Below are 21,272 nucleotides of genomic sequence, written 5' to 3' on the forward strand. Positions count from 1 at the left end.
GTTTCTATGCTAATACTGTATTGTTTTGATTACTATAGGTTTGTAATATAGTTTAAAATCAGGGAGCATGGTGCCTCCTGGCTTGTTGTTCTTTCTTAAGATTGCTGTGGCTATTCAAGGTCTTGTGGTTCCATACAAATTTTAGGATTGTTTTTTCTTTCTGTGAAAAATGCCATTGGAATTTTGATAGAGATTGCATTGAATCTGTAGATTGCTTTGTGTAGGATGGACATTTTAACATATTCTTCCAATCCATGAGCACAGACTATCTTTCTATTAATTCATTAATGTCTTTTAATTTTCAGTGCACAGGTCTTTCACCTCCTTGGTTAAATTTATTCCTAAGTATTTTATTCTTTTGGATGCAATTGTAAATAGGATTGTTTTCTTAATTTCTCTTTCTGATAGCCTGGTATTAATATATAGAAATGCAACCGATTTCTGTATATTGACTTTGTGTCTTGCAACTTTAGTGAACTCATTTATTAATTCTAACAGTTTTTTGGTGGAGTCTTTAGGGTTTTCTACATATGATATCATGTCATCTATGAATAGTGACAGTTTTACTTCTTCCTTTCCAGTTTGGATGCCTTTTCTTTTTCTTGTCTAATTGCTCTGGCTAGGACTTCCAATACTACGTTGAATAAAAGTGGTGAATGGACATCCTTGTCTTGTTCCTGGTATTAGAGGAAAAGCTTTCAGCTTTTCACCATTGCCTATGATGTTAGCTGTGGGCTTGTCATACATGGCCTTTACTATGTTGAGGTACATTCCCTCTAAACCCACTTTATTGAGAGTTTATATCATAAATAGATACTGAATTATTTTGTCAAGTATTTTTTTCTGCATCTGTTGAGCTGATCATATGATTTTAATCCTTCATTTTGTTAATGTGGTGCATCACATTGATGTTGAGCCATCCTTGCATCCCTGGAATGAATTCCACTTGATCATGGCGGATGATCCTTTTAATGTATTGTTGCATCTGGTTTGCTGATATTTTGTTGAGGATTTTTGCATCTGTGTTCTTGAGGGATATTGGCCTGTAATTTTCTTTTTTTTGTCTCCCTCTTCTGGCTTTGGTATCAGGGTAATGCCGGCCTCAGAAAAAGTTTAGAAGTATTTCCTCCTATTTTTTTGAAGAGTTTGAGAAGGATTAGTATTAATTCTTCTTTGAATGTTTGGTAGAACTCACCAGTGAAGCTGTCCTGGACTTTTGTCTCTTAGGAGGTTTTTGATTACGGATTCAATCTCCTTATTAGTAATAAGTCTGTTCAGATTTTCTCTTTCTTCACGATTCTGTCTTGTTTAGACTGTATGTTTCTAGGAATTTATCCATTTCTCTAGGTTGTCAAGTTTGTGGGCATATAATTGTTTGTAGTAGTTCCTTAGTAGTAGTAGTTTCCTTTCTATTTTTGTGATGTCAGTTGTAACACCTCCTCTTTCATTTCGGTTTTGTGTCCTCTCTTTTTTTCTTGGTGAGTCTAGCTAAAGGTTTCTCAATTTTGTTTATATTTTCAAACAACAAGCTTAGTTTCATCTTTTCTATTGTCATTTTAGTCCGTATTTCAGTTATTTCTGCTTAGATTTTTGTTATTTCCTTCTTTCTACTAACTTTGGACTTTGTTTCTTCTTCTTATTTTAGTCCGTTAAGGTGGAAAGTTAGGTTGTTTGAGATTTTTGTTTCTTGATGTAGGCATTTATTGCTATGAACTTCTCTCTTAGAACTGCTTTTGCTGCATCCTGTAAGTTTTGGTGTGTTGTGTTTCCATTTTCATTTGTCTCAAGGTACTTTCTGATTTCTCTTTTGATTTCTTCTTTGACCCGTTGGTTGTTCAGTAGCATGTTGTTTAATCTCCACATATTTGTGAATTTTCCAGTTTTCTTCTTGTAATTGACTTATAGTTTCATACATTTTGGTCTGCAAAGATGCTTGATATGATTTCAGTCTTCTCAAATTTATTAAGACTTGTTTTGTGATCTAACGTGATCTATCCTGGAGAATGTTCCATGTGTGCTTGAGAAGAATGTGTGTTCTGTAGCTTTTAGATGGACTGTTCTGTATATATCTGTTAAGTCCACCTGGTCTGATGTGTCATTTCAGACCAACGTTTCCTTTGATTTTCTGTCTGGATTATCTATCCATTGGTATAAGTGGGGTACTAGGTCCCCTATTATCGTATTGCTGTCTGTTTCTCCCTTTATGTCTGTTAATATTTGCTTTATATATTTAGATGCTCTGTCAGGTGCATAAATATTTACAAATATTATATCCTCTTGCTGGATTATCATTTTTTCTATAAAGGTCTCATACATCTTTTGTTGGGTTTCTTCCTAGTACCTTAACACTTGTGATGCTAGTATAAATGGTAACCTTTAAGAATTGTTTTCTAATTGTTGCTTGTATATAGAAATATGTCTAATTTTGGGGCTGGCCCCGTGGCCGAGTGGTTAAGTTCACGTGCTCCGCTGCAGGCGGCCCAGTGTTTCGTTGGTTCGAATCCTGGGCGCGGACATGGCACTGCTCATCGGACCACGCTGGGGCGGCGTCCCACATGCCACAGCTAGAAGAACCCACAGCGAAGAATACACAACTATGTACCGGGGGGCTTTGGGGAGAAAAAGGAAAAAATAAAATCTTTAAAAAAAAAAAAAAAAAAGAAATATGTCTAATTTTTATCTGACTGCACAGGTAACCACCTTGATAGATTTTCTTAGTAATCTTTTGGTTATTTTTCTTTTCTTTCAGCCTTGGCTAGGATCTCCAGTACAGCAATGAACAAAGTTGTCAGAATCCTGACCTTGTTCAGATTTTAAAGGAAATGCTTTGAGTTTCACCACTAACTATAATGTTTGCATAGGATTTGGGAAGGTAACCTTTATCAGATTAAGGAAGTTTTCAATTTCTATTTAATGAATAAGTTTTTGTTTGTTTTGTGTGAGGAAGACTGGCCTGGAGCTAACACCTGTGCCAATCCTCTTCTATTTTGTATGTGGGATGCCCCACAGCATGGTTTGATGAGTGGCATGTAGGTCTGTGCCTGGGATCTGAACCTGTGTAGGCCGCCGAAGCAGAGCACACAAACTTAACCTCTATGCCACTGGGCCAGCCCCTGAGTTTGTTTTTTTTGAATTAAAAGTTTGAATGGGTTTTGCCTTTTTAACAAAGGCCTTTCTGACTACTGAAGTGATAATACGTCGTTCTTCCTTTAATGTTAATGTGGTGAATTCAGGAGAAGCCAGGCCATGTTGTGAAAATTTATAAACCATGAAATCTCACTAGTTCAGTTAGCACAAGTTCAGTTTTCTTTCATGTAAAGTCCCATGTGGGACAGTGGGGGTAGTCCCTGTCTGGGCTCCCTCTGCTTGGGTCTGTGCCATCTCAGCCCCTGGAACCTAAGTTTGTCACAGCGGCATAAGAGTAAGCATGGAGGTGGCACATGCATTCTTAAGTCCCCAACCCAAAGAGGCACGTATCTCTGCCCCTTAGATCTCATGGGCCTACCTGCGAGGGGCCGGGAAGCAGAGTCTTGCCCATGCCCAGGAAGGGGAGGCACACCAGCCCAGGCTGCCCAAATGAGGGTCTAACACATGGGCTCAAGTACATTCACCAACTTACCGACATCACTCCATCCTTGCATTTGAGGATGAGCCCGAGTTGCTCAGGGTGCACTGATTTTTATACATTGCTGGTTTGGGGTTGCTAAGATTATCTCAGAAGTTTTGCATCTGCATTTGCCTGTAATTTACTTGTACCGTCCTTGTCTGGATTGACGTCAAGGTTGTGTTTCACTCGTAAAACAAGTTGAGAAGCGTTTCCCCTTCTTCCGTTCTTAGGAGCGTTTGTGTGAGGCTGAAGCTTTGGTATAAACTGCATGTTAAGCCTGTCTGGACCTGATGTTTATAAGTGGATTTCAAACTAGCTTTAATTTCTTTAATGTCAAGTACCTCTTCTTTGTAGCATTTATCATGGTTGTAATACATCACTTGTGTTATTTCTTCTAATTAAGAGAACTTAACGAGGTAAAGTGCTCAGCGAAGTGCGTGGTACCCAGTACATGCTTGACAAGTACTCACGGTGGTGACAGCTCACCAGAGACTATTCTGGGTGTTAACTCCGTGAACCTTCACAGACCTGAGGAGGGAGAAGCAGTAATTACCAGCTGGAGAGACTGGGGAACAGAGAAGGGACCACCTACCCAAGGTCACTTGGCTTATCAGGTGCAGGGCCAGGACCAGAGCCCTTATCAGCCAAGGGCCAAAGTCCTCCAGCATGTCCCCAGCAAATGCAGGACTAGAATGACCCCAAAGCTGCCTCAGCAGGTTCCTAAGTCATGTGCCCCCAGTGAACGCATGAACGGACGGATGAAAGATGGTCTGAGTGAATGCGTGTGGCCCGCCCCATCCCGCTGGGGGAGCAGCACGTGGCCATCGCACTCCAGAAGCCTGGCCTTGTGCCACCCGTGGCCAGACCTGCCTCCGGGTCTGAACACAGGCGTGGCCGGGGAAGAGCAGCTCTCAGAGGGGCATCCACGCCTCCTGAGTCACTGGCTAGACATGCAGATTCCCAGGCCCTGGGAGGGGACCCTCTGGGTGGGGATGGAACCCAGAGTTTTAATCTGCCCCCACTGCCAGTCACCTAAGACCAGGGTGGGTTGCAGCAGCTGCAACCTGCAGCCCTGGTTGGCAGGCTCAGGCCTGAGGTCCACACCTGGCCTGTCACCTCCTGCTGTCACCGCCTGGTTGCCTGGGGTGGGGGTTGGGACCAGATCAGGACAGTTCTTGGCATTGCTGGCTGGTGGGGAAGACGGGAGTGGAGGATTCAGGAGCCAACTGGTCTCTCTCTGGGCCTCAGTGTGCTCATCAGTCAAATGGACAACAGCAGGTAATGGGGAAACTGAGGTACAAGTGGCTGAGTAACTTGCTTGAACTACAACTAGTGAAGGGGAGAAGCGGGGAAGTTCAGTCGTCGCCAAGGCTCTGGGAGGCTTCGTGGCAATGCCTGGCCCATGCTGCGTGTTTGGTAAACAGCTGAGGGGACGAGAGAGGGCTCCCTAGAGGCCTGGGATCCTTTCTCTCAGATCCTAACAGTGTGACCAGCCCAGGAATACTTGCTCCCCCCTTAAAGGGATATCCTTTTAAGCTGCCACCTTTCGGGGAAGGCCGGGGAGGCCACCTGAGGGGGGATCTGCTGGGAGATGCCGGCCTTTCTCTCTGCCCGGTTCCCAGCCCTGTGGGCACCTTCTGTAGGGCCCAAAGCCCTGGGTTCTGCACCCAGGTGCTCAGTCTCACTGCAGAAGAGGTGCCGGGGGGACGGGACATGCTGGGGGACGGGCACATCGACTGGCGTGAGGATGGCTCTGGGAGGATGGTGAACGGAGATGACAAGTGGGCTGGGAGTCAGTCCAACGGCTCACCTGGTGTGCAGCAAACACCGCCCAGCCCAGGCAGAGAAGGGACCAGAGCCCAGCGGTCACCTCACTCCTGAGCGGGGCGCAGGGGCTCCACTGCTCCCACAGAGGCGGGCAGGGCCCGTGCCTCAGCCCGCGGTCCGGGTAGTAGGGGCAGAACCCTGCCAAAGGTGTACTTTCAAACACAGCGCCTTTGGGGCTCTGGAAAGTGACTCCACACAGCCTGTGCTCCCTGAGTTCTACCCTGGAAATGCCAGTCTATACCAGGACGCTGGGGGTCAGGGGGCAGTACAGCTTTTGGGCATTGACCCACTTCTGGGGCACAAGACCTTGGAGGGGACGTTCTGGAAAGGAGTTGGTGACATCCATGCCACTCTGCCAGGACGAGCCCCACAACAGCAAGCAGGTCCAGGGACTGGGAGCAGGACCACACCCTTAGTGTGCCGGGGGCCCCACCCACGAGGAGGGCACAGAAAAGAGGCAGGACTGTCGCTTTGACACTGACAGACAGCATACACACCTGGGCGGTGGCTTTTGTCTGTGTTTATTTTCCTTTCATATAAAAGTTACAGGTTTGAAATGTCCGCAGGAAGATGCCACTATCAGCCAGGTTAGTTTAGGACCTATATTACAATGTAACATGGGGAGGCGTGGGGCAGGGGAGGGAGGGGCTCGTCGGAAGTGGGGTTCGGTTCAGACAGGGCATGCGACTGCCCTTTCCCTGGCTGCCACACCTGCAGGTGGGCACTGACTCTGCAGGGAGCCAAATCGTTCTGATTGGGTCTGTCTGTCCTAAGGATGGACTCCCACACCCTGCCCCGGCGCCTCAGACAAAGCAAAGCCAGGCGGGTGACTCGTGAGGCGCAGGGCCGGGGAGCCTGTCAGCCAATAAGTGACAGCACACACCGTGCCTGCTGTCCCCTGCTGGTCACTGGACACGCCGGCACCTCGCCCACCCGTACTGCCCGCCTGGGGCCCAGCACATCTGCTCAGACAGCCGAGGGATCCCAGAGAGAAGCAGGCACGGCCTGTGGCGGGGGTGTGTGTGCAGGGTCTGTTCTAACTGAGGGAAGGTGAAGCCCCGCCCTGGCCAGCTCCTGCCTGAGGACAGACCCCGACCACGGACATGCACCCATCTGCAGACGCATGCAAGCGGCTGGCTTTCTGAGGCTAAAACACAGAGACCGGCAGGTCATACCACTCACAGGCCCCGAGCGCACAGAGGCCCCCACGCACACACAGCAGCAGTCAACCGAGCTGGGCCTGGGCGAGAGGCAAGGTAGAAAGGAAGAGGAAAGCCTGAAATGAGAGGACAATGCGGGAACAAACTAAAACCCAACCCACACACAATACTGTTCATCAACAGCGACTCTACACACACACTCTTTAAATAATAAAGTGACATGTTCTGGCCGCAGCATCACTGGCAGAGGAGGTTGCGACTGACATTTCACAGATCTCTCCCCTCTGTGTCCAGGACGCACAAACGACAGGAAAACCAGCCCACATATTCTTGATGAAAGCTGCTCAAACACCCATGAAGGACTCCAAGGGACACGGCTGTCTCCTTGAGAAAAATCTAATCAACAGATGTTGCTTTTGACTTTTCTTTGTTCTTTTTAATTTGGACTAAGCACAGGTAGATCTTGGAGTCTGCTTGACCAAGCCCCAAACCCAGGAGAAGTGACCACTCAATCATGCAAACAGGACAGGGGAGGCGCAGAGGCCGCTGTCCAGTTCCGACGGGCACCCTGCCCGCAGGCCCACGTGCGGCTGCCACAGAGCCGGCACCTCTGTGTGCGGAGAACCCCTGCAAAGCTGGCCCCAGATTGTCAACCTCAGCAGCGAGTGGTTCTGAACAAGGAGGTGGGAAAGGGCACCTGCTCCTGAAGCAGCTCTGCCAGAGGAGAGCCAGACTGCCAGGCGCTGGGAGAGCCGTGGCTGTCAGCCTCAGGAGGCACCTCCGCAGCCAGGCCCCTGCCCTTTCAGGGACACCCCGTCCTTCACAGAGAGGGCCCCTCTGGCCCCAGCAGGATGGAGACAGCAGGAGGGGCCGGCGAGGCGGGAGGGCAGGAGATGGAGTTTAAGGCACACAGCAAGCAACAGAGGAGGGGCCGCTGGCCTTCCTGGGACAGAAATGCCCCTCCACTCTCTCCTCTCTGAATGAACCCACAAGAGCTACGGGCCCAGCTCAGATAAAATGTGTTTCTTGGATGTAAAGTTTTCCCTTGCTCCAACCTCCTCTTCCCAGCTCCCCATGGCGCCAGATGATGGGATGAGGGCCAGTGGGACGCTGGCGGGGGTGATGCAGGGACAAAAAGATGACAGACACTGCCGCTGCCCCAGCTCGGGAGGGCCCTGTGGCGGCAGCAGACAGTTCTGAGGGCCAGTACCATGACAGGCGCTCCAGGGCTGCTGAGAGGCCACCTGTCGTATCCTGCTGGGCCAGGGAACAAGCTGAGCCCATCCTCCACTTTAAAAAGCAGAGTCCGGAAAGTTCAAGGAGCCTCCCCGTGTCCTCTCTGCCCACCCACCCAAATGCCCCCGTCCTTCATGCCTGGTCGCTCATTTGTCATTTCAGCAGAGTTAGGACCCTGGAACTTAGGGAGGGGTGAAGGTTCCCACTGTTCTTGGTCTGCTAATGACGTCCCTGTGCTGCTCCCAGGCAGGGGGAGCGGGGAGTGGGGAGACAGAAGTGAAAGCAGAAACCAAAAACCAAAACCGAAAACCCCCGGTTCACAAATCAGTCCTAGACCTGCCTGCTGGCTCCACGGTGGGCCGCGGGGTCCGCTCCTGCGGAGGAGAGGGGCAGGACACTGCCGCGGGCTGCTGCCCGGCACAGCAGAGGCCTGGCTGGCCTTGTGGCTCTCAGGCCGGGACACTTGCAGCCTGCCCAGGGAGCAGGCCGCCGCCAGGTGACAGGTCCACAGTTCCTTCCTGGCTCGGAGCCGTGCTCAGAGCCCCTGGAGCGCTCTCCTCGCTCACGGCAGCTGCCCCTAGGTCTTCTCTTCCCGGTCTGTTTTCCTCCTTGTTATGTTCCTGGGTTTGATTTTCAGGGAGAGTTCCCACAGGGCCTCCTCAGCCAGGTGGTCACTGAAGTCGTTGAAGAAGTTTATGATGTCGTCATTTCTCCGGATGTCATAATGCCTGGGGGGGAGCAGGGAGGCAGGCAGTGAGAGCCGGTGTGGGCCCGACAACCTGATGGTCTCTCAGGGCCACCTGCGCCATCCCAGCAGACTGACAAGGCAGGGGCTGCTGCTGCCCACACGCTGCAGGGAAGACGCCAGTGCTCGGAGCTGAGGCCATCAGCACGTGGCACGAGCTGGACCCTAAAGCTGGGCTCTCTCTGCTCCCTAAAAGGTCTCCCGAGCAGCACCCCTGCAGCCCAGCGGGTCTGCAGGAACTGAGGCCCAAGCACTGTCACCTCCCCCGCCCCCCGCCCTGGATCCAGCTAGGCTAGCGTTTGCCAGCCTCTTCCTTGCAGCAAGTCTGGCCCCCAGCTTCCCTGTACTGGAAACACAGAAGACAAGCTGACTACCGACTCTGGGTACGGGCCCTGGGCCACACTGCGCTTAGCCCCGACGAGCACTTTCTCATGTCATCCAGACAAACTGGAAGACGCAGGGGTCAGATCCCCCTTGGGCCTTTGTCACCTCCCATCTCTGCTCAGGGTCCTAGCAGCCAAGGGTTTGGTGTGCCCCCAGCCCTGGCCCACTGGGCGGCAGCACTCACGCCTGCTGGAAGCACCGCATGCTGTCGAGGATGTTGAACTGCTGCCACCGTTTGGAAAAATTCACCTTCCCATCAATATAGTCTGGGTTTCCCAGGTGAACGAAGGTGAGGTCCTGCAGGATGAGCCCCCTTCGGCGGACGGAGAAGACAGTTACTGCTCTGGAGAGCAGCTCAGAAGCCAGAGGACAAGCCCTGCCCAACTGGGCCCATGCCTCTGGGCTGTGCCCGAGCAGCTGCCAGGCCCACGAGCGTGTCTCTAGGCTGTGTGTATTTCTTCCAGCATGAATTCCTGACTCGCAAGCTCTGGGTCCCTGGGCAGGCCAGGTCCTGAAGAGCCTCGAATGCCTCCCTGCCTCAGAGGCCCTTCAAGGACTGTTCCAGCCTGCAGGGGCCTGTCAGGGACCTGATGGCTGCAGCACGTGCTGGCAGGGCTGTGGGTTTGCTGACGCAAACCTAATAAACGAACAGGAAAAAATAACACCCCAAACTGGAGGGCAGGGAGATCCCCTCCCTTTGAACAGGTGGGGCAAAGTGCTTCTAAATGCAGAGGGCATGAAGCCACAAGACGAGCGATGGGGCAGTCCTTCCACCCAGGGAGAGCCCAGCCCAAGGGCATGGCGGACGCCCTCTCAGGAGCCCAGATGCGGACGCCTGATGGGAAAGTGGGTTAGCAGTCAGTGAGGGTGGAGAGGCCAGGAGGCAAGCAGAGGGTCACTGGCTGCAAGATCTGTATCTCTGAGGGCGAAGGCCTCAAGGCAGCCCCAACCCTGGGCGACATTCCATCACACTCTCAGCCCTGGGGTGGTGCTGAGCCTTCTACCCTTCTTTTGGAGATTCCCAATGTCCACTAGTATGTTAAGGGCTCTAATAAGTCCTGCAACAAAGAAACTGGTTTAGCTTTGATTTTTCCACGATTTCCCAAGCTTCTGTGACCACAGGATCCTTTTCCATGAAACAGGTATTGACTCCATCCCATGGCCCACACTGGGGAGACCCTCTGAGCTTCTTTACATCAATGCTCTCAGGGTTCCTGGGGTGCCGGGGGGCCCGCAGGTTGTGACATGCAGTCAGGTTTGAGGACCGCTGGAATAGAGCACGGTGCCACCCGCACCTGCCCACACACGCCTGAGCACGTGTACTGGCAGACGAGGGAAGGAGACAGGCCCGGGAGACAGGGAAGAGGATCGCTCTCACTCGACCTCTTCTTTTCTGTTTCCATTGTGTAACAAGGGGCATAGTTCGCATTAAAGCCTAAGACGGAAACCTTTAAGCAAGGGCTTCTCTGAGCCTGACACGATTTCCCCAGGTCAAGGGGCCAATCCACCGGAGGCTCTACTCACAGGTACGGGATGCACGGTGGCTCCACCTCAGACAGGGCGGCCCGATAGGCGCGGAAGGAGGACGAACTGTCAATCAGTGTGCAGTACTCGGCCAGGCCCTGGGCAGGGGGCATGTGGCATGCATGAGCACCGGGACAATGCTGGGCACTGAGCCCTGGCCCCTCCTCGCCAACCCACACATCACCTCCCCTCCACCGACGCTCAAGGGTGCCCACACATACAAACCCAGACCCGAACCCAGGCCCTGCTCTGGCTGCAGGGAGAACAGGCCTCCCGTGGACACACGGGCCACGAGGCTGCTTGTGCCTGCTCAGAACCATGTCTCTGGGCCACCAGCACCCCCAGGTATGGGACCTGGAGCTTGGGCTCCGCCTGGGTTCTGCTCCACTGGGCGAGCCCGAGGGAGCTCCTAAAACACGCTGGACCATGTCACTCCAGCTCCGAGCCCTCCCTCACTCTTCACTGCACTCAAGGCAGAGTCCACCAGGGATGGCAGGTGACCTGATGGAGCCACTCCTGCCCCCTGCCTGGAATGCCACTCGCCTGCTTTGTTGCCTGTTAGGTGCCTCTCAGCCTGATGTGTCACCTCCTCCAGGAAGCCTCTGCCTCCTCAGGACCTCGTACGTGTTCTTGGAGCAGCCAGTGTGAATGTCCTACTTTTCTACACAACACTGTTTTATAACTATGCCTATATGTCGGCTCGTGAGATGACCCTCAGGTGGCTCAGCCAACACTGAGCCCCAAGGGCTTTGCCTCCCTTCCCAAGGACCAGCTCCTACACAAGGATACATGTCCAATTCCTCGCCAGTCTCCCTGAAGCCCTCGTGATCCAGAGCCGGTCCCCTCCTCAGGGATGCAGCCATGCTGGCCTCTGTCCTGCTGCTCCCCACTGCTCCTGGTCTGCACTGCTCTGTCCCCTCTGATGGGAACTCCCCTGTCTTCCCAGGAAACTCCTCCTACTTGGGTCTTGGTATGCTCAACACTTCCTCGGCGGCCTCCCTGACTCCAGGCCAGGCCAGAGCACCCGGCCACAAGCTCGGCAGCACCCCGTCCTTTCCCTTTAGCACTCACCCTGAAGAAACCCGCCTAGTAAGATGTCTGGCCTTCACAGTACGCCCCAGCTGCCTAACGTGGCCCCCAGCCCAGAGCAGCCCGATCAGAAGCAGGGGCCGAAGGGAGGAAGGAGGGGAAGCTGGGACCCAGGCACGGGCTTGTAGCACGGCCAGCAGGGCGCTGTGATGTGACGAGCCCAGCACCGACCAGGGAGCCCCTCAGGGCCCGATGACTGGAGCTTAGAGACGGGCGATGAGGGCGGGCGGTGGGCCCCCCAGCTGTCCAGCGGGAGGTGGCAGAACAGGGGCCCAAGTCTAGGTGTCCATTCCCGTCCCCAGCACGTCCTGCCACAGCAGCTCACCCGAGGGCCAGGCAGGCCTCCTACCTCACGGGCTCCCTCTAGCCGCTCACCTCTGAGGTCTGCTTCTGCCACTCCAGCCTGCGGATGGGCGCCGAGTCCAGCGCCGAGAGGATGGCTAGGTAGGAGTTGAAGTTGTTCAGCTTCCGTAAGTGCTGCAGAGAGAGGCGGGGTGGCAGTGAGGGCAGGTGGCAGGGACAGCAGGCCCGGGGCCTCCCAGGCACGGTCTGAAGGGGCGGGTTCTGGGGACGGTGCCCACGCTTACCTTCATGATCTTGATGAACTTCAGGAGTAGGCGTTCCCGGTCCTGGGCCTTTTCCTGTAACATGATTATTGACCGCACCCTGCGTGGACCAAGTGGGGGCGCAGCTGAGCTGACCAGTCTCCCTGCAGGCCCCAGGGTGGGCCTGGTGGAGCTGTGCGTAGATGCCAGTGCTGCCTGGCCAGGAGCCCACACCCGCCAAGTGCCCAGGGGTGGTGAGGCACCAGTGTAGCCCTAGTCTCTGCTCTCAGGGAGCTCAGGGCATCCAGGGAGAGGCAAGAGGCCACAAGAGGTCTGGTGGCCAGAGCCAAACACCAGGCTAGGCCCTCTGACCTGCAGGCAAGGCTTTGGAGGATCAAGCAGCTCTCCTGACGAGAGGTGCCCCGAGCACCACTGGGGCGATGCTCCTCACGTGGTCTCAGGACTAGCTGGCACTTGGGTTAAGAGGCCACCTTCCCGGATGCGAGGGGGGCACTTCTCAGAACCTGAGCAGCAGCCAAAGCCAAAGCCCGGCCTTGTATGAGGACCCCACAGTGGTCTCGACTGCCTGTGGTTTCACATGGGCCACTGCCAGTCACTCAGAGGAAGTGCTGCCTCTGCTGTGCGTCTTCTGCCCCCTTAAGGGCCCCTGCACTGATACACCTTGAGGACCGTGGCTCTGCAGGGGTCCCCACCCACACCTCTTCCTAGGTAGCCCCCTAAGAGGTGTACCCAGAGCCTCCTGCACCCAGCAAGGGCCAGGTCAGAGGCTGACTCAGGGCTGATTGCAGCTTCCATCTGCCCAGAAGCCACTGCGTCCTACTGGGCAAAACCCTGAACGGACGCTGGGTTGCCGCTGCTGAGCACACGCTGCTGAGGAGGGGAGCCCTTCCTGCGCTGGGGAGAGAAGCAGGGAAAGTGGGGGATGACCCGATTCTTCTCCAACAAGCAGTGCTTGGAGCATGTTAAAAATACTGGAGGTCCCCCTGGTGGCAGCGGGGGACTGTGTGTATGGTGGGGTCTGCCACAGCACCAGACCGTGCGCCTGTCACACTCCGACCATCCTCGGACGCCGAGAGGCTGTGGCGCTTCTGAGTCACATCTTGAAGAGCCAACAGCTCTGTTCTAGGTCATAAACACACCTTTGGGCTTCATCTCACTTTAGGAATGAAAGGCTAAATGAAAGCACTGGTAGAATCCCTCCTTTGCTAACTGGTCTTTTCTTTCAGGCAGAGTCAGTGTGAGGGTCAGCCCTGAGGCCGCCTAGCAGTGGGGAGACTGGCAAGACCACTGCAGGATGGCAAACTTCACACCCCCTCCCCTGCTGCCATCTAGGGCAGACATTACTAATCACTCCTGGCACTCTTCCTGCTGAGTCTCAGACTCCTCCTCAAGCAGCCCTCCAAGTGACCCTTCTACCATGCAAGACGCACCACGTGCAGGCCCTGCCCTTGCTCTTTGCTGCCTACAGTTCACAGCTAATGCCCAAAGGCCCCAGGAGGAGCAGGGAGGAATGAAAGGGAGCGGCATCTTCTCCTTGCTGTTGGAGCTCTCTGTGAAGAAAAACACGGGAACCCATCCCGATGCGCCGCCGTCAGAGAACTGGGGCTTCGCACCGTCCTCCTTACCAGTAGGACATGTTGTTGAAGTGCTCCGTGAACTGGGTCAAGTTGGGGCTCTTCTCCTCGTTCTGCTCTTTTGCCCAAAGCAAAACCTCAGGAATCTGAAAAAGGAGGTAGAGGGGATGGAGCTGGAGCCCTCTGGCTCTCCTGTGATGGGGTGGTCTCTCTCACTCAAAGCGGCTCGCCGGGGCTGGGACAGCCCTCCCCAGCCCCACCCTGCTCCATGCCATACCTCTATTTTATAAAAGAGCTCAGCATCCAGCAGTGTCAGCTGCTCGGCTATTTCGTGGCTGTGAAAGTCGTGCAAGGTCCCGGGCCTGGAAGACAGGGGCATGAGGCAAGTGGTCAGGGAACAGGGGCAGGAGCTGCGCACGTGCTGCAGTGCTGGCCTCAGAGCTGAGAGACCGGAGGGAGTAGCGGCCCTAAGCCTCGCTCCACAGCGGGAGAAGGGAGGCCACACTGCGGGTCTGCGGCAGGTCAGGACCAGACCATTCTCCTCGCTGGGAGCGCGGCGCCTGCCTTCCTTCCTCTCCGGCCTCCGTGGGGCAGATCCTGCAGCTGCCCCCTCAGCCCAGGGACAGCTCAGCTGCCTGAGAAGTCAGCCTGACCCCACTTCCCGGGCCCCGTGAGATCAGAGCTGGTGCCATGTGCCTGAAAGCTGGGACACCAGCAAGGGGTGAGAAATCAGCAAACACCTGTGGCTGGGGGAGGAGCAGGCACCAGACAGGAACCCTTATACGAGGTCTCAGGAAGCTTCAGGATGGCACGGGGGCTGGGCCAGCGTTCACAGCTGCCACATTAGCGCCAGGAAGGTAATTCAGAGTTGACCACAGTCCAGAGTACATTAATCTGTCTCCTGTAAACCCCCCCTCCACGCCTTGCTGCCTGCTTCCTGGTAAAAAGGGGACTCGTGACACAACATAACCCTGGAGAAGAGGCCCAGCCCTGGGGAACCTACTGGGCTGTCCCTGAGGCACCTTGTCCACAGAGCCTGGGCAGAACCAGGACGAGAGGCTGTGGGGTACACTAAGGGAAATGGCATGGAGAGGCAGCTACTGTGCACAACTCTTGCCAGCGGAGGCAGGGGCTGGAGGAGCCATGGTTGGATGGATGGTAGCTCACCTGGCTGCTACCCCCCGGGCTGCCAGGGGCTGGTCGGCGTTGGCACACCTGAGTAGCTTCTTCTGGTCCACCTTGTCCAGGATGTTCTTCCGAAGCACGCGGGCCAGGCTGAGCTCCCCATTGCACACCAAGCGAAAGACCAGTTCCATCAGCAGCTTCAAGATCTCTTCCGTCAACTCCACGAGACTAAAGGGCCAAGGGCCACAAGATGAGGGGCAGGAATACAAGTACAGGGAGAGGACTGCTGCCACCGGGGCCAGAATCCACCTGAAGGTACCCAAGGGACATGTGGCCGCGATCAGCAGAGCCAGGAAAGCTCTTGTGGGGAGGGAGCAAGAGGCAAGGCCTCGGGACGGCTGGGCACCCTCCCAAGTGCTGGGAGTCGTCTCAGTGGTAACAAGTCACCGCCATTCCCTCAGCAGACGCTGGCCCCAGGGACCAGGCCAGGGCCTGTGCTCCAGAGACAAATCCCACAGAAACCCCACCCAGAGGAACTCCTGGTCCACCGGGGTGATGAGTCACTAAGAGGTCCTGGCCCCTCAGACCAGACACCCCTGAACTTCCTCCGCAGAGCGCTGTCCACACCTGGTGGTTTCCCAGCTGTGCAGTCAGCAACTAAGGCCATACCCCCAGCAGAAGGTCCCTTCAGAACTAGGAAAGGGAGCAGCTCGATGTGTGTTTGTTAAATGAATGCAAATGGCGAGTGCTGTGTCAGGGGAGCATGAAAAGCGGAGGAGGGCAGGAGAGGGCCTCCCCAGTGCTGGTGGCTGAGAGCACGGCTCACCGTGGATGAGGCGCTAAGCTCCACGCAAGGGGGATGGCCCCCAGGAGGAAATCTGGGCCAGATCGGGGCTGGTCTAAGGGGACAGGTCATTCTCCTCAGGGTCATGTTAAAACACAGGAGCAAGCCCTGTCCAGAGCCGTGGGCAGGGCTCTGTGGGCACGTCCCCCAGGAGAGGTACATGGACTGTGACAGACGTCCCCATCTGGGCAGGGAACCCGAGACTCCTGAGGCCGGCTGGGCTCCCATCCGCCTCCCACAACCCCGAGGGCGGAAGCACTCACCAGAGCTCATCCACCACCCGCACGAGCACGAAGAACGTGTTCTTGCTGACGCGCTTCTTGAACGTGTCGGCGAAGGGAGAGAACTTCTCGTACGTGGAGCAGGGGGTTAAAGAAACAGCCCTTCTTGCTCGGGCAGAGACAGAGATGGGAGCGGGAGGGCTCCCTTCCTCCAGCTACTGTGTACTGGGCACCAACGGTGTGCAGGAAGCCCATGCGAGGCATTGTGTCTGGGAGCGAGGGTTTGCGGAAGGCGAAGGACATGCCAAGTGGCAGAGCCGCAGAGCGGGACCCAGCCCAGACCTGTCTGACCCCACGGACTGTTCTCGACCTCTCCCCTTTCCTGCCTGCAGAACCGTCTCCACGGCATCCCCACGCCTGCCTTTCTGTGGGGTTCAGCCCGAGGCTCCTGTGAGACTTACTGACCGCTGCAGACTGCCTTTGCCGAGCTTTGGGCAGCGAAAGGTGTCAAAACCACCCACCCTGACCCCCGCAGGTCCCCGGGCACGTGCAGAGCCCACAGTGTCATCCTCCACTCCTGCCGTGAGCTCCCATCCATCCTTCCACAGCTTCAGAGGCCAGCTGAGGCGCATCTGCCCCCTTCCCCTAAGCACTGACCACCACCAGTTCCTCCCTGAGGCTGTCATTTCTGCCTTCAGGTCCTGGCTTCTTATCACCCTGTTGTGTTCAGTAAACTCTCTAGACCCTTCTCCAGCTCTGCCCCACCTACTCTCCAGTGGTCCATGGGGGCTCAGGAAGAAGCCACATGCCAGGGATGGTTCCCGGGGCCTGCAGCACGAGGGCTCACCAGCCAGCCAGGCCCAGGCTCTCAATGCTGCAACGTTTCCATTAACACACCTGAAGCAGCCGAGCACGGTGGACGCTGGAACCTGAGCTCAGGAGTCAGAGAGGCGTGTGTGCGTGTGTGTGTGTGTATCTGGAGTCAGAGAGGAGTGCACGCGTGTGAGTGTGTATCTGGAGTCAGAGAGGCGTGTGCATGTGCATGTGTGTCTGTTCTCCAACCAAGAAGCCATATGGGTCACTTAACCTCTCTGACCCTCAGTTTCCTTAATTACATAATAGGAAGTGACATAATGGCATCATATGTAATATGGTAATAACATATACACAAAATGGCATTATGGCTGAGAGAGATTACACGTGCAAACGCTTAGCATCAGGCCTGACACAAGGAAATTCTCAACGAGTGTGAGCGACCACCATTCGCTGAACCAGGTCTGTGAGCAGGTGCTCTAAGGAAGCAAGCACGTGAGGCTGGAGGAAGCCTGAGTCTCTACAAATGGGGACTGCTCACTTCAGTCCTGAGGGACCAGGGCCTCCAGGGCCGGGGCAAGGGGAGAGTGGATGGCACCGAGGCCTCCAGGTCAGGGAAGCCTCAGGGCACAGGGAGAGCTGGGAGGACTCGGAACTTCCTGTCCCTGAGTGACAGCAGCTGTCCAGCAGATGGCAGTCATGGGCTGTGACACGGGAGGTGGCCAAGGAGCAGGGGACCTGGGCAGCAGCTCCAGGTTAGCCTCGGCAGAACGGGTAGGTTTGGACCCGAGAAAGAGGCAATGACAGAGGGCCCTGTGGGGCCCCGGGGGCTTCCTGGGCCCCGGCTGCAGGGAGGGACACTCGAATGGGTGAGCCTGTGGGCCCGTGTGGTCAGAGGTAGGACCCGAATCTGTGGCGGATGTGGAGTTTCCGTCTACAGCTGGGTCTGCCGGCAGGCGGAGTGGCTGTGCCTACCCGAGGCGGTCCATTTGAGTCTGGATTCCCTCAAGCCCTGCACACTTCGCACCCATCACCCTCAACGCCCCGGGGCTCAGCTCTGAGAAGCTGCAGGTGCCAATGGTGTGGGTCTCTCTCCAGGGGCCTGCAGCTCACTCCCTCCCCCTCAGGGCATGTCAATTCTTCCTAATTCTTCTTCAGAATCACCCAGCAATCCCACTGCCATGGGGCAGTACCCTACGTTCTGGGCACTGCATATAGTCTCGTCAGCCCCTTTACAGACAGCAAAGAGGCTCAAAGGAAGCCTTGCCCCAGGTCCCAAAGCTAGGACTCGGCAGAGCAGGGCTGCGCAGCTCCATCGCTGCTGCCTACCATGGCCACGTGGCCCCCTGCATGAGGGCTGAGTGGGCAGGAAGGCCCCTCTCTCTCCTGGTTCCCGCAGGCTCTGTGGCGTGAGAGGTGTGGAGCCAGGGTGGGGGCCCAGAAAGGATATCTGTACTGCAGCTTCTTGATGAGCTCCTCGGGGGTGATAAAGGTCCTGTAGGTGGTCAGGAAGGCCTCACAGTACAACACCAAATCTAGAGGGAGAAACAAGCGATCAGTGATGCCTGCCACTGGCAAGGGGCAGAGCCAGGCACGCCTGCTGCAGGCATCTGCCACCCCGACCAGACACTGAGAGCTTCTTGTCCGTCCTAAGACTTGACAATTCAGTGTCTTAATCATCACGGGCATGGAGAAAATAATTCAAACTTGTCAGTAGGATTTTGAAGCTAAATCATAGGTAATACGTTTAGATGGCAGGGCCCAGGAACAAAAATCTTGGGAACTTCCACATACTGAGAGACCTTAGAAAAGCGTGAAGGGGCACAGTTTGACACGCTGCTGGAATACACACATGTGCATGCTCAGGGGCCAGGGAAGGGCCAGGCCCACAGGGAGGAGCCTCACCAGCAGTTGGGTGGGACTCGGGCTGGCAGTTCCCACCCACACCCTCCTTCCCCTTGGAAGGGCTGATTCCAGCCAGGGATTCCCAGCCTTTCCAGAATCACAACAATCCCGTTTATTTGCGATTGTGACGCACCCTCCCAAACATGCAGTCACTGTCACTAAAGAAAAAAGGGGTGGATTGTTTTAAATGCAGGACACTCCCCAAGACAAAGGACCTGGCCGAGCTTGTGAACTTCAGAGTTCTTCTGTGCTGGAGCTGAGGTTCAAGTCCTGATCCGCTCCAGTCTGCGCCCCTCACTGTGAGGCTGAGCAGCACACAGTGCTTACCCTCTGTTCCCTGCACACAGACCCCTGTGCCCTATCTTCTCTCACTTGCCCCCAACTCCGTGGGTGGAGGAATCTCAGGGAGCCCCACTTCTCCAGCTAAGCATTACAGCTTGGCAGAGCCCTGGCTCCTGTCCCCGTCCTTGCCGATCACTCCCCGGACAACGAGAAGACGACGGACACCTGCTCCTGCAGTTGGAGTCTCTGTGGGGTTGGGCCCAGCTGGTGGAGCAGGTGTTGTGAGGGAGGCTCCCAGGTTGGAATCGCAGCAGGGTCCAACAGGACTGTGCTCAGGCTCCTTCCTGGACCCCACGCCCCACCCCTCAGCTCAGTGTCAAGTTTAGACTTTTGTCTAAGAGGAGCTGGGCACGGAAGCAGAGACGGGTCCAGCACAAGCTAACTCCTGCCTCTGGAGATCAGATCTGCGTCTGCAAGCCCCTGAGCCGCAGGGCCTGCCAGTCGTAGTGCCGCAGGTGCGGTCTCTGGTCCACAGGAAGCCAGCTGCCCAGGGAGCCTGCTGTGTGGCCCAGGGCCTCTGCCTCAATGATCCATCCCAGGTACAAATGACTTGGGTTCTGTGAAGCCTCAGAATCTTTCCATTAATAAAACCAAGCAGAAGCCCCAGCAGGCAGCAGAGGCTCTGGCCAGGCAGTCAGCATGGACTGGAAGGTTCCTGAGCAGGGCTCCCTTTGGCCTTGGCCACAGCTGGCCGCACCTGGCAGGACAGTGGAGTTCACTGCTCAGAGCTGAGGACTGGAGCCAGCTCCCACTTCAGCCCTTCACTTTTGGACAAAAATGGAAACTGTTCCTCATGCCTGGCTGAGGAAAGAGCTCTGACCTGCCTGGCATGGAGAAGGGTTTACTGCAGAAGAGCAGAGCGAGGGCTGTTTCTAAGGAAGACAAGGAACGCCTCCTGAGCGCTTCCTTCGTGCAGGCACGTTTCATGTCGGCTCCCGTAATTCCACCACCACTGGGCATGTGAACCTCTTCAAAGAGCGGACACAGCGGCGGCTGGGAAGGGAAAGGACGTGCCCTCGGCTGCCCGAGCCTGTGAATGGCCCACCCAGGATTCGAACTCAAAGTCTCCAGGACTGGGCTCTGCCCTAATCAGAAGAAACCAAGGGAAAAGAAACCCTGGAGGGCAAAACAGTGGCTGCGGAGAGTCTGTGGGGGCCATTTCTTCTTTTCCTCTATTATTCAAGTTTTCTGCAAGGTAAATATTATCTTGTACTACCTTCCATAATTTAACAATTCCTAGAACCATTCTGTGTAACATACTTTGGGAAATCTGCTGTGAAAACATAGGGACGAGGTCATCTACGAAATGAAATTGATGGGTTAGCGTTTCAAGATTGGGGTGTTTTAATTCCTTCCACAACTTACTTTAACATTGTTGTTACATTACTTCCTTAATAATTTTTAAAAATGTAAAAGAACAAGTGTGGGGGGAGGCTGGGCCCAGCTGCGGGGGCACTGGCACTGGCAGTAGGTCCTGTAGGTCCTGGGGCCATCAGCACCCTGCCCCAACAGAGGACAGACTCAGAGCGGGAAGCAGAGGGCCTGGCTTTGAATGCAGGCCACCTGTCCCCCAGGGTGGGCTCTACTGACAGTGACTCAACAGCACCAGGACCATCATTCCGACCTGCTCAGGGCTGGGGGAGGGGAGACGAGAGTGTGGTGGGGCCGAGCGATGCTGCGGCTTCAGCAGGACCAGCCAGATCCAGTGAGCTCTGACATGGACAAGGGCCACTGCAGACAGCACTGCTGTACCTTTCCTGTCTGTCTCAGTAGCGTGGACCAGTAGGATATCTCCAGATCCTCCACGGACGTCTGGCCCGTCGTCACCCTGCAATGACAACAGCAAAGGAGCGCACGAAGCAGAATGCAGCTGTGAGAAAGCTGGTTCAGGAAGTCATGGGCACGGATGGGATGACAAAGACGCTGTGTTGTGGGACCCCAAGTCTCCTTTCCCCTGCTCTCCCTTAGCCCGAGAGCAGCACAGCTACAGAGGCCAAGTCTGTGCGCCCAGCACATCCACCACTCTGTGCTTGGCAGACGGGCATAGCTCCAAAATCATCTGGGGGTAGCTGGCCCTGGGAGCTGCCCAGATGCCGGGACACAGTGCTCTAATGACACAACTGCGTCAGTCCCATCTGTCTCTGTTCACCTCTGTTCACCCAGAGGGGTGAGGAGGGAAGTTCTCACAGGCTGGGAATGGTGGGACCCCATGGGGAGGCAGGCAGGATTATTTCTAAGTACATTCATCTTCCTAAAACTGCAGCAAGCTGCCCTAAATCTCAGCGTTTCCCCAGATGGAAGGAAAGGTCA

General features: G+C 55.2%; 1 protein-coding gene across 32 annotated transcripts in view; it reads right to left on the minus strand.

Moving 5' to 3' along the window:
- Positions 1-5,898: 5,898 nt before the first annotated feature.
- RAPGEF1 (Rap guanine nucleotide exchange factor 1) overlaps positions 5,899-21,272 on the minus strand; it is a 142,092-nt gene continuing 126,718 nt past the window's right edge. For all 32 annotated transcript variants that reach the window (XM_070595366.1, XM_070595358.1, XM_070595353.1 and 29 more), the window contains 11 exons: positions 20,715-20,790; positions 18,166-18,250; positions 15,945-16,037; positions 14,880-15,065; positions 13,990-14,074; positions 13,764-13,858; positions 12,160-12,238; positions 11,948-12,049; positions 10,484-10,581; positions 9,144-9,272; positions 5,899-8,558 (listed from right to left, as the gene is read on the minus strand). In XM_070595366.1, coding sequence (XP_070451467.1) covers positions 8,408-8,558; positions 9,144-9,272; positions 10,484-10,581; positions 11,948-12,049; positions 12,160-12,238; positions 13,764-13,858; positions 13,990-14,074; positions 14,880-15,065; positions 15,945-16,037; positions 18,166-18,250; positions 20,715-20,790 — 1,179 coding nt within the window. In that variant the 3' untranslated portion in view covers positions 5,899-8,407. The remainder of the gene's footprint in view (positions 8,559-9,143; positions 9,273-10,483; positions 10,582-11,947; positions 12,050-12,159; positions 12,239-13,763; positions 13,859-13,989; positions 14,075-14,879; positions 15,066-15,944; positions 16,038-18,165; positions 18,251-20,714; positions 20,791-21,272) is intronic.

This window comes from Equus przewalskii, chromosome 26 (assembly GCF_037783145.1).
Source record: "Equus przewalskii isolate Varuska chromosome 26, EquPr2, whole genome shotgun sequence".
Taxonomy (NCBI): Eukaryota; Metazoa; Chordata; class Mammalia; order Perissodactyla; family Equidae; genus Equus; species Equus przewalskii.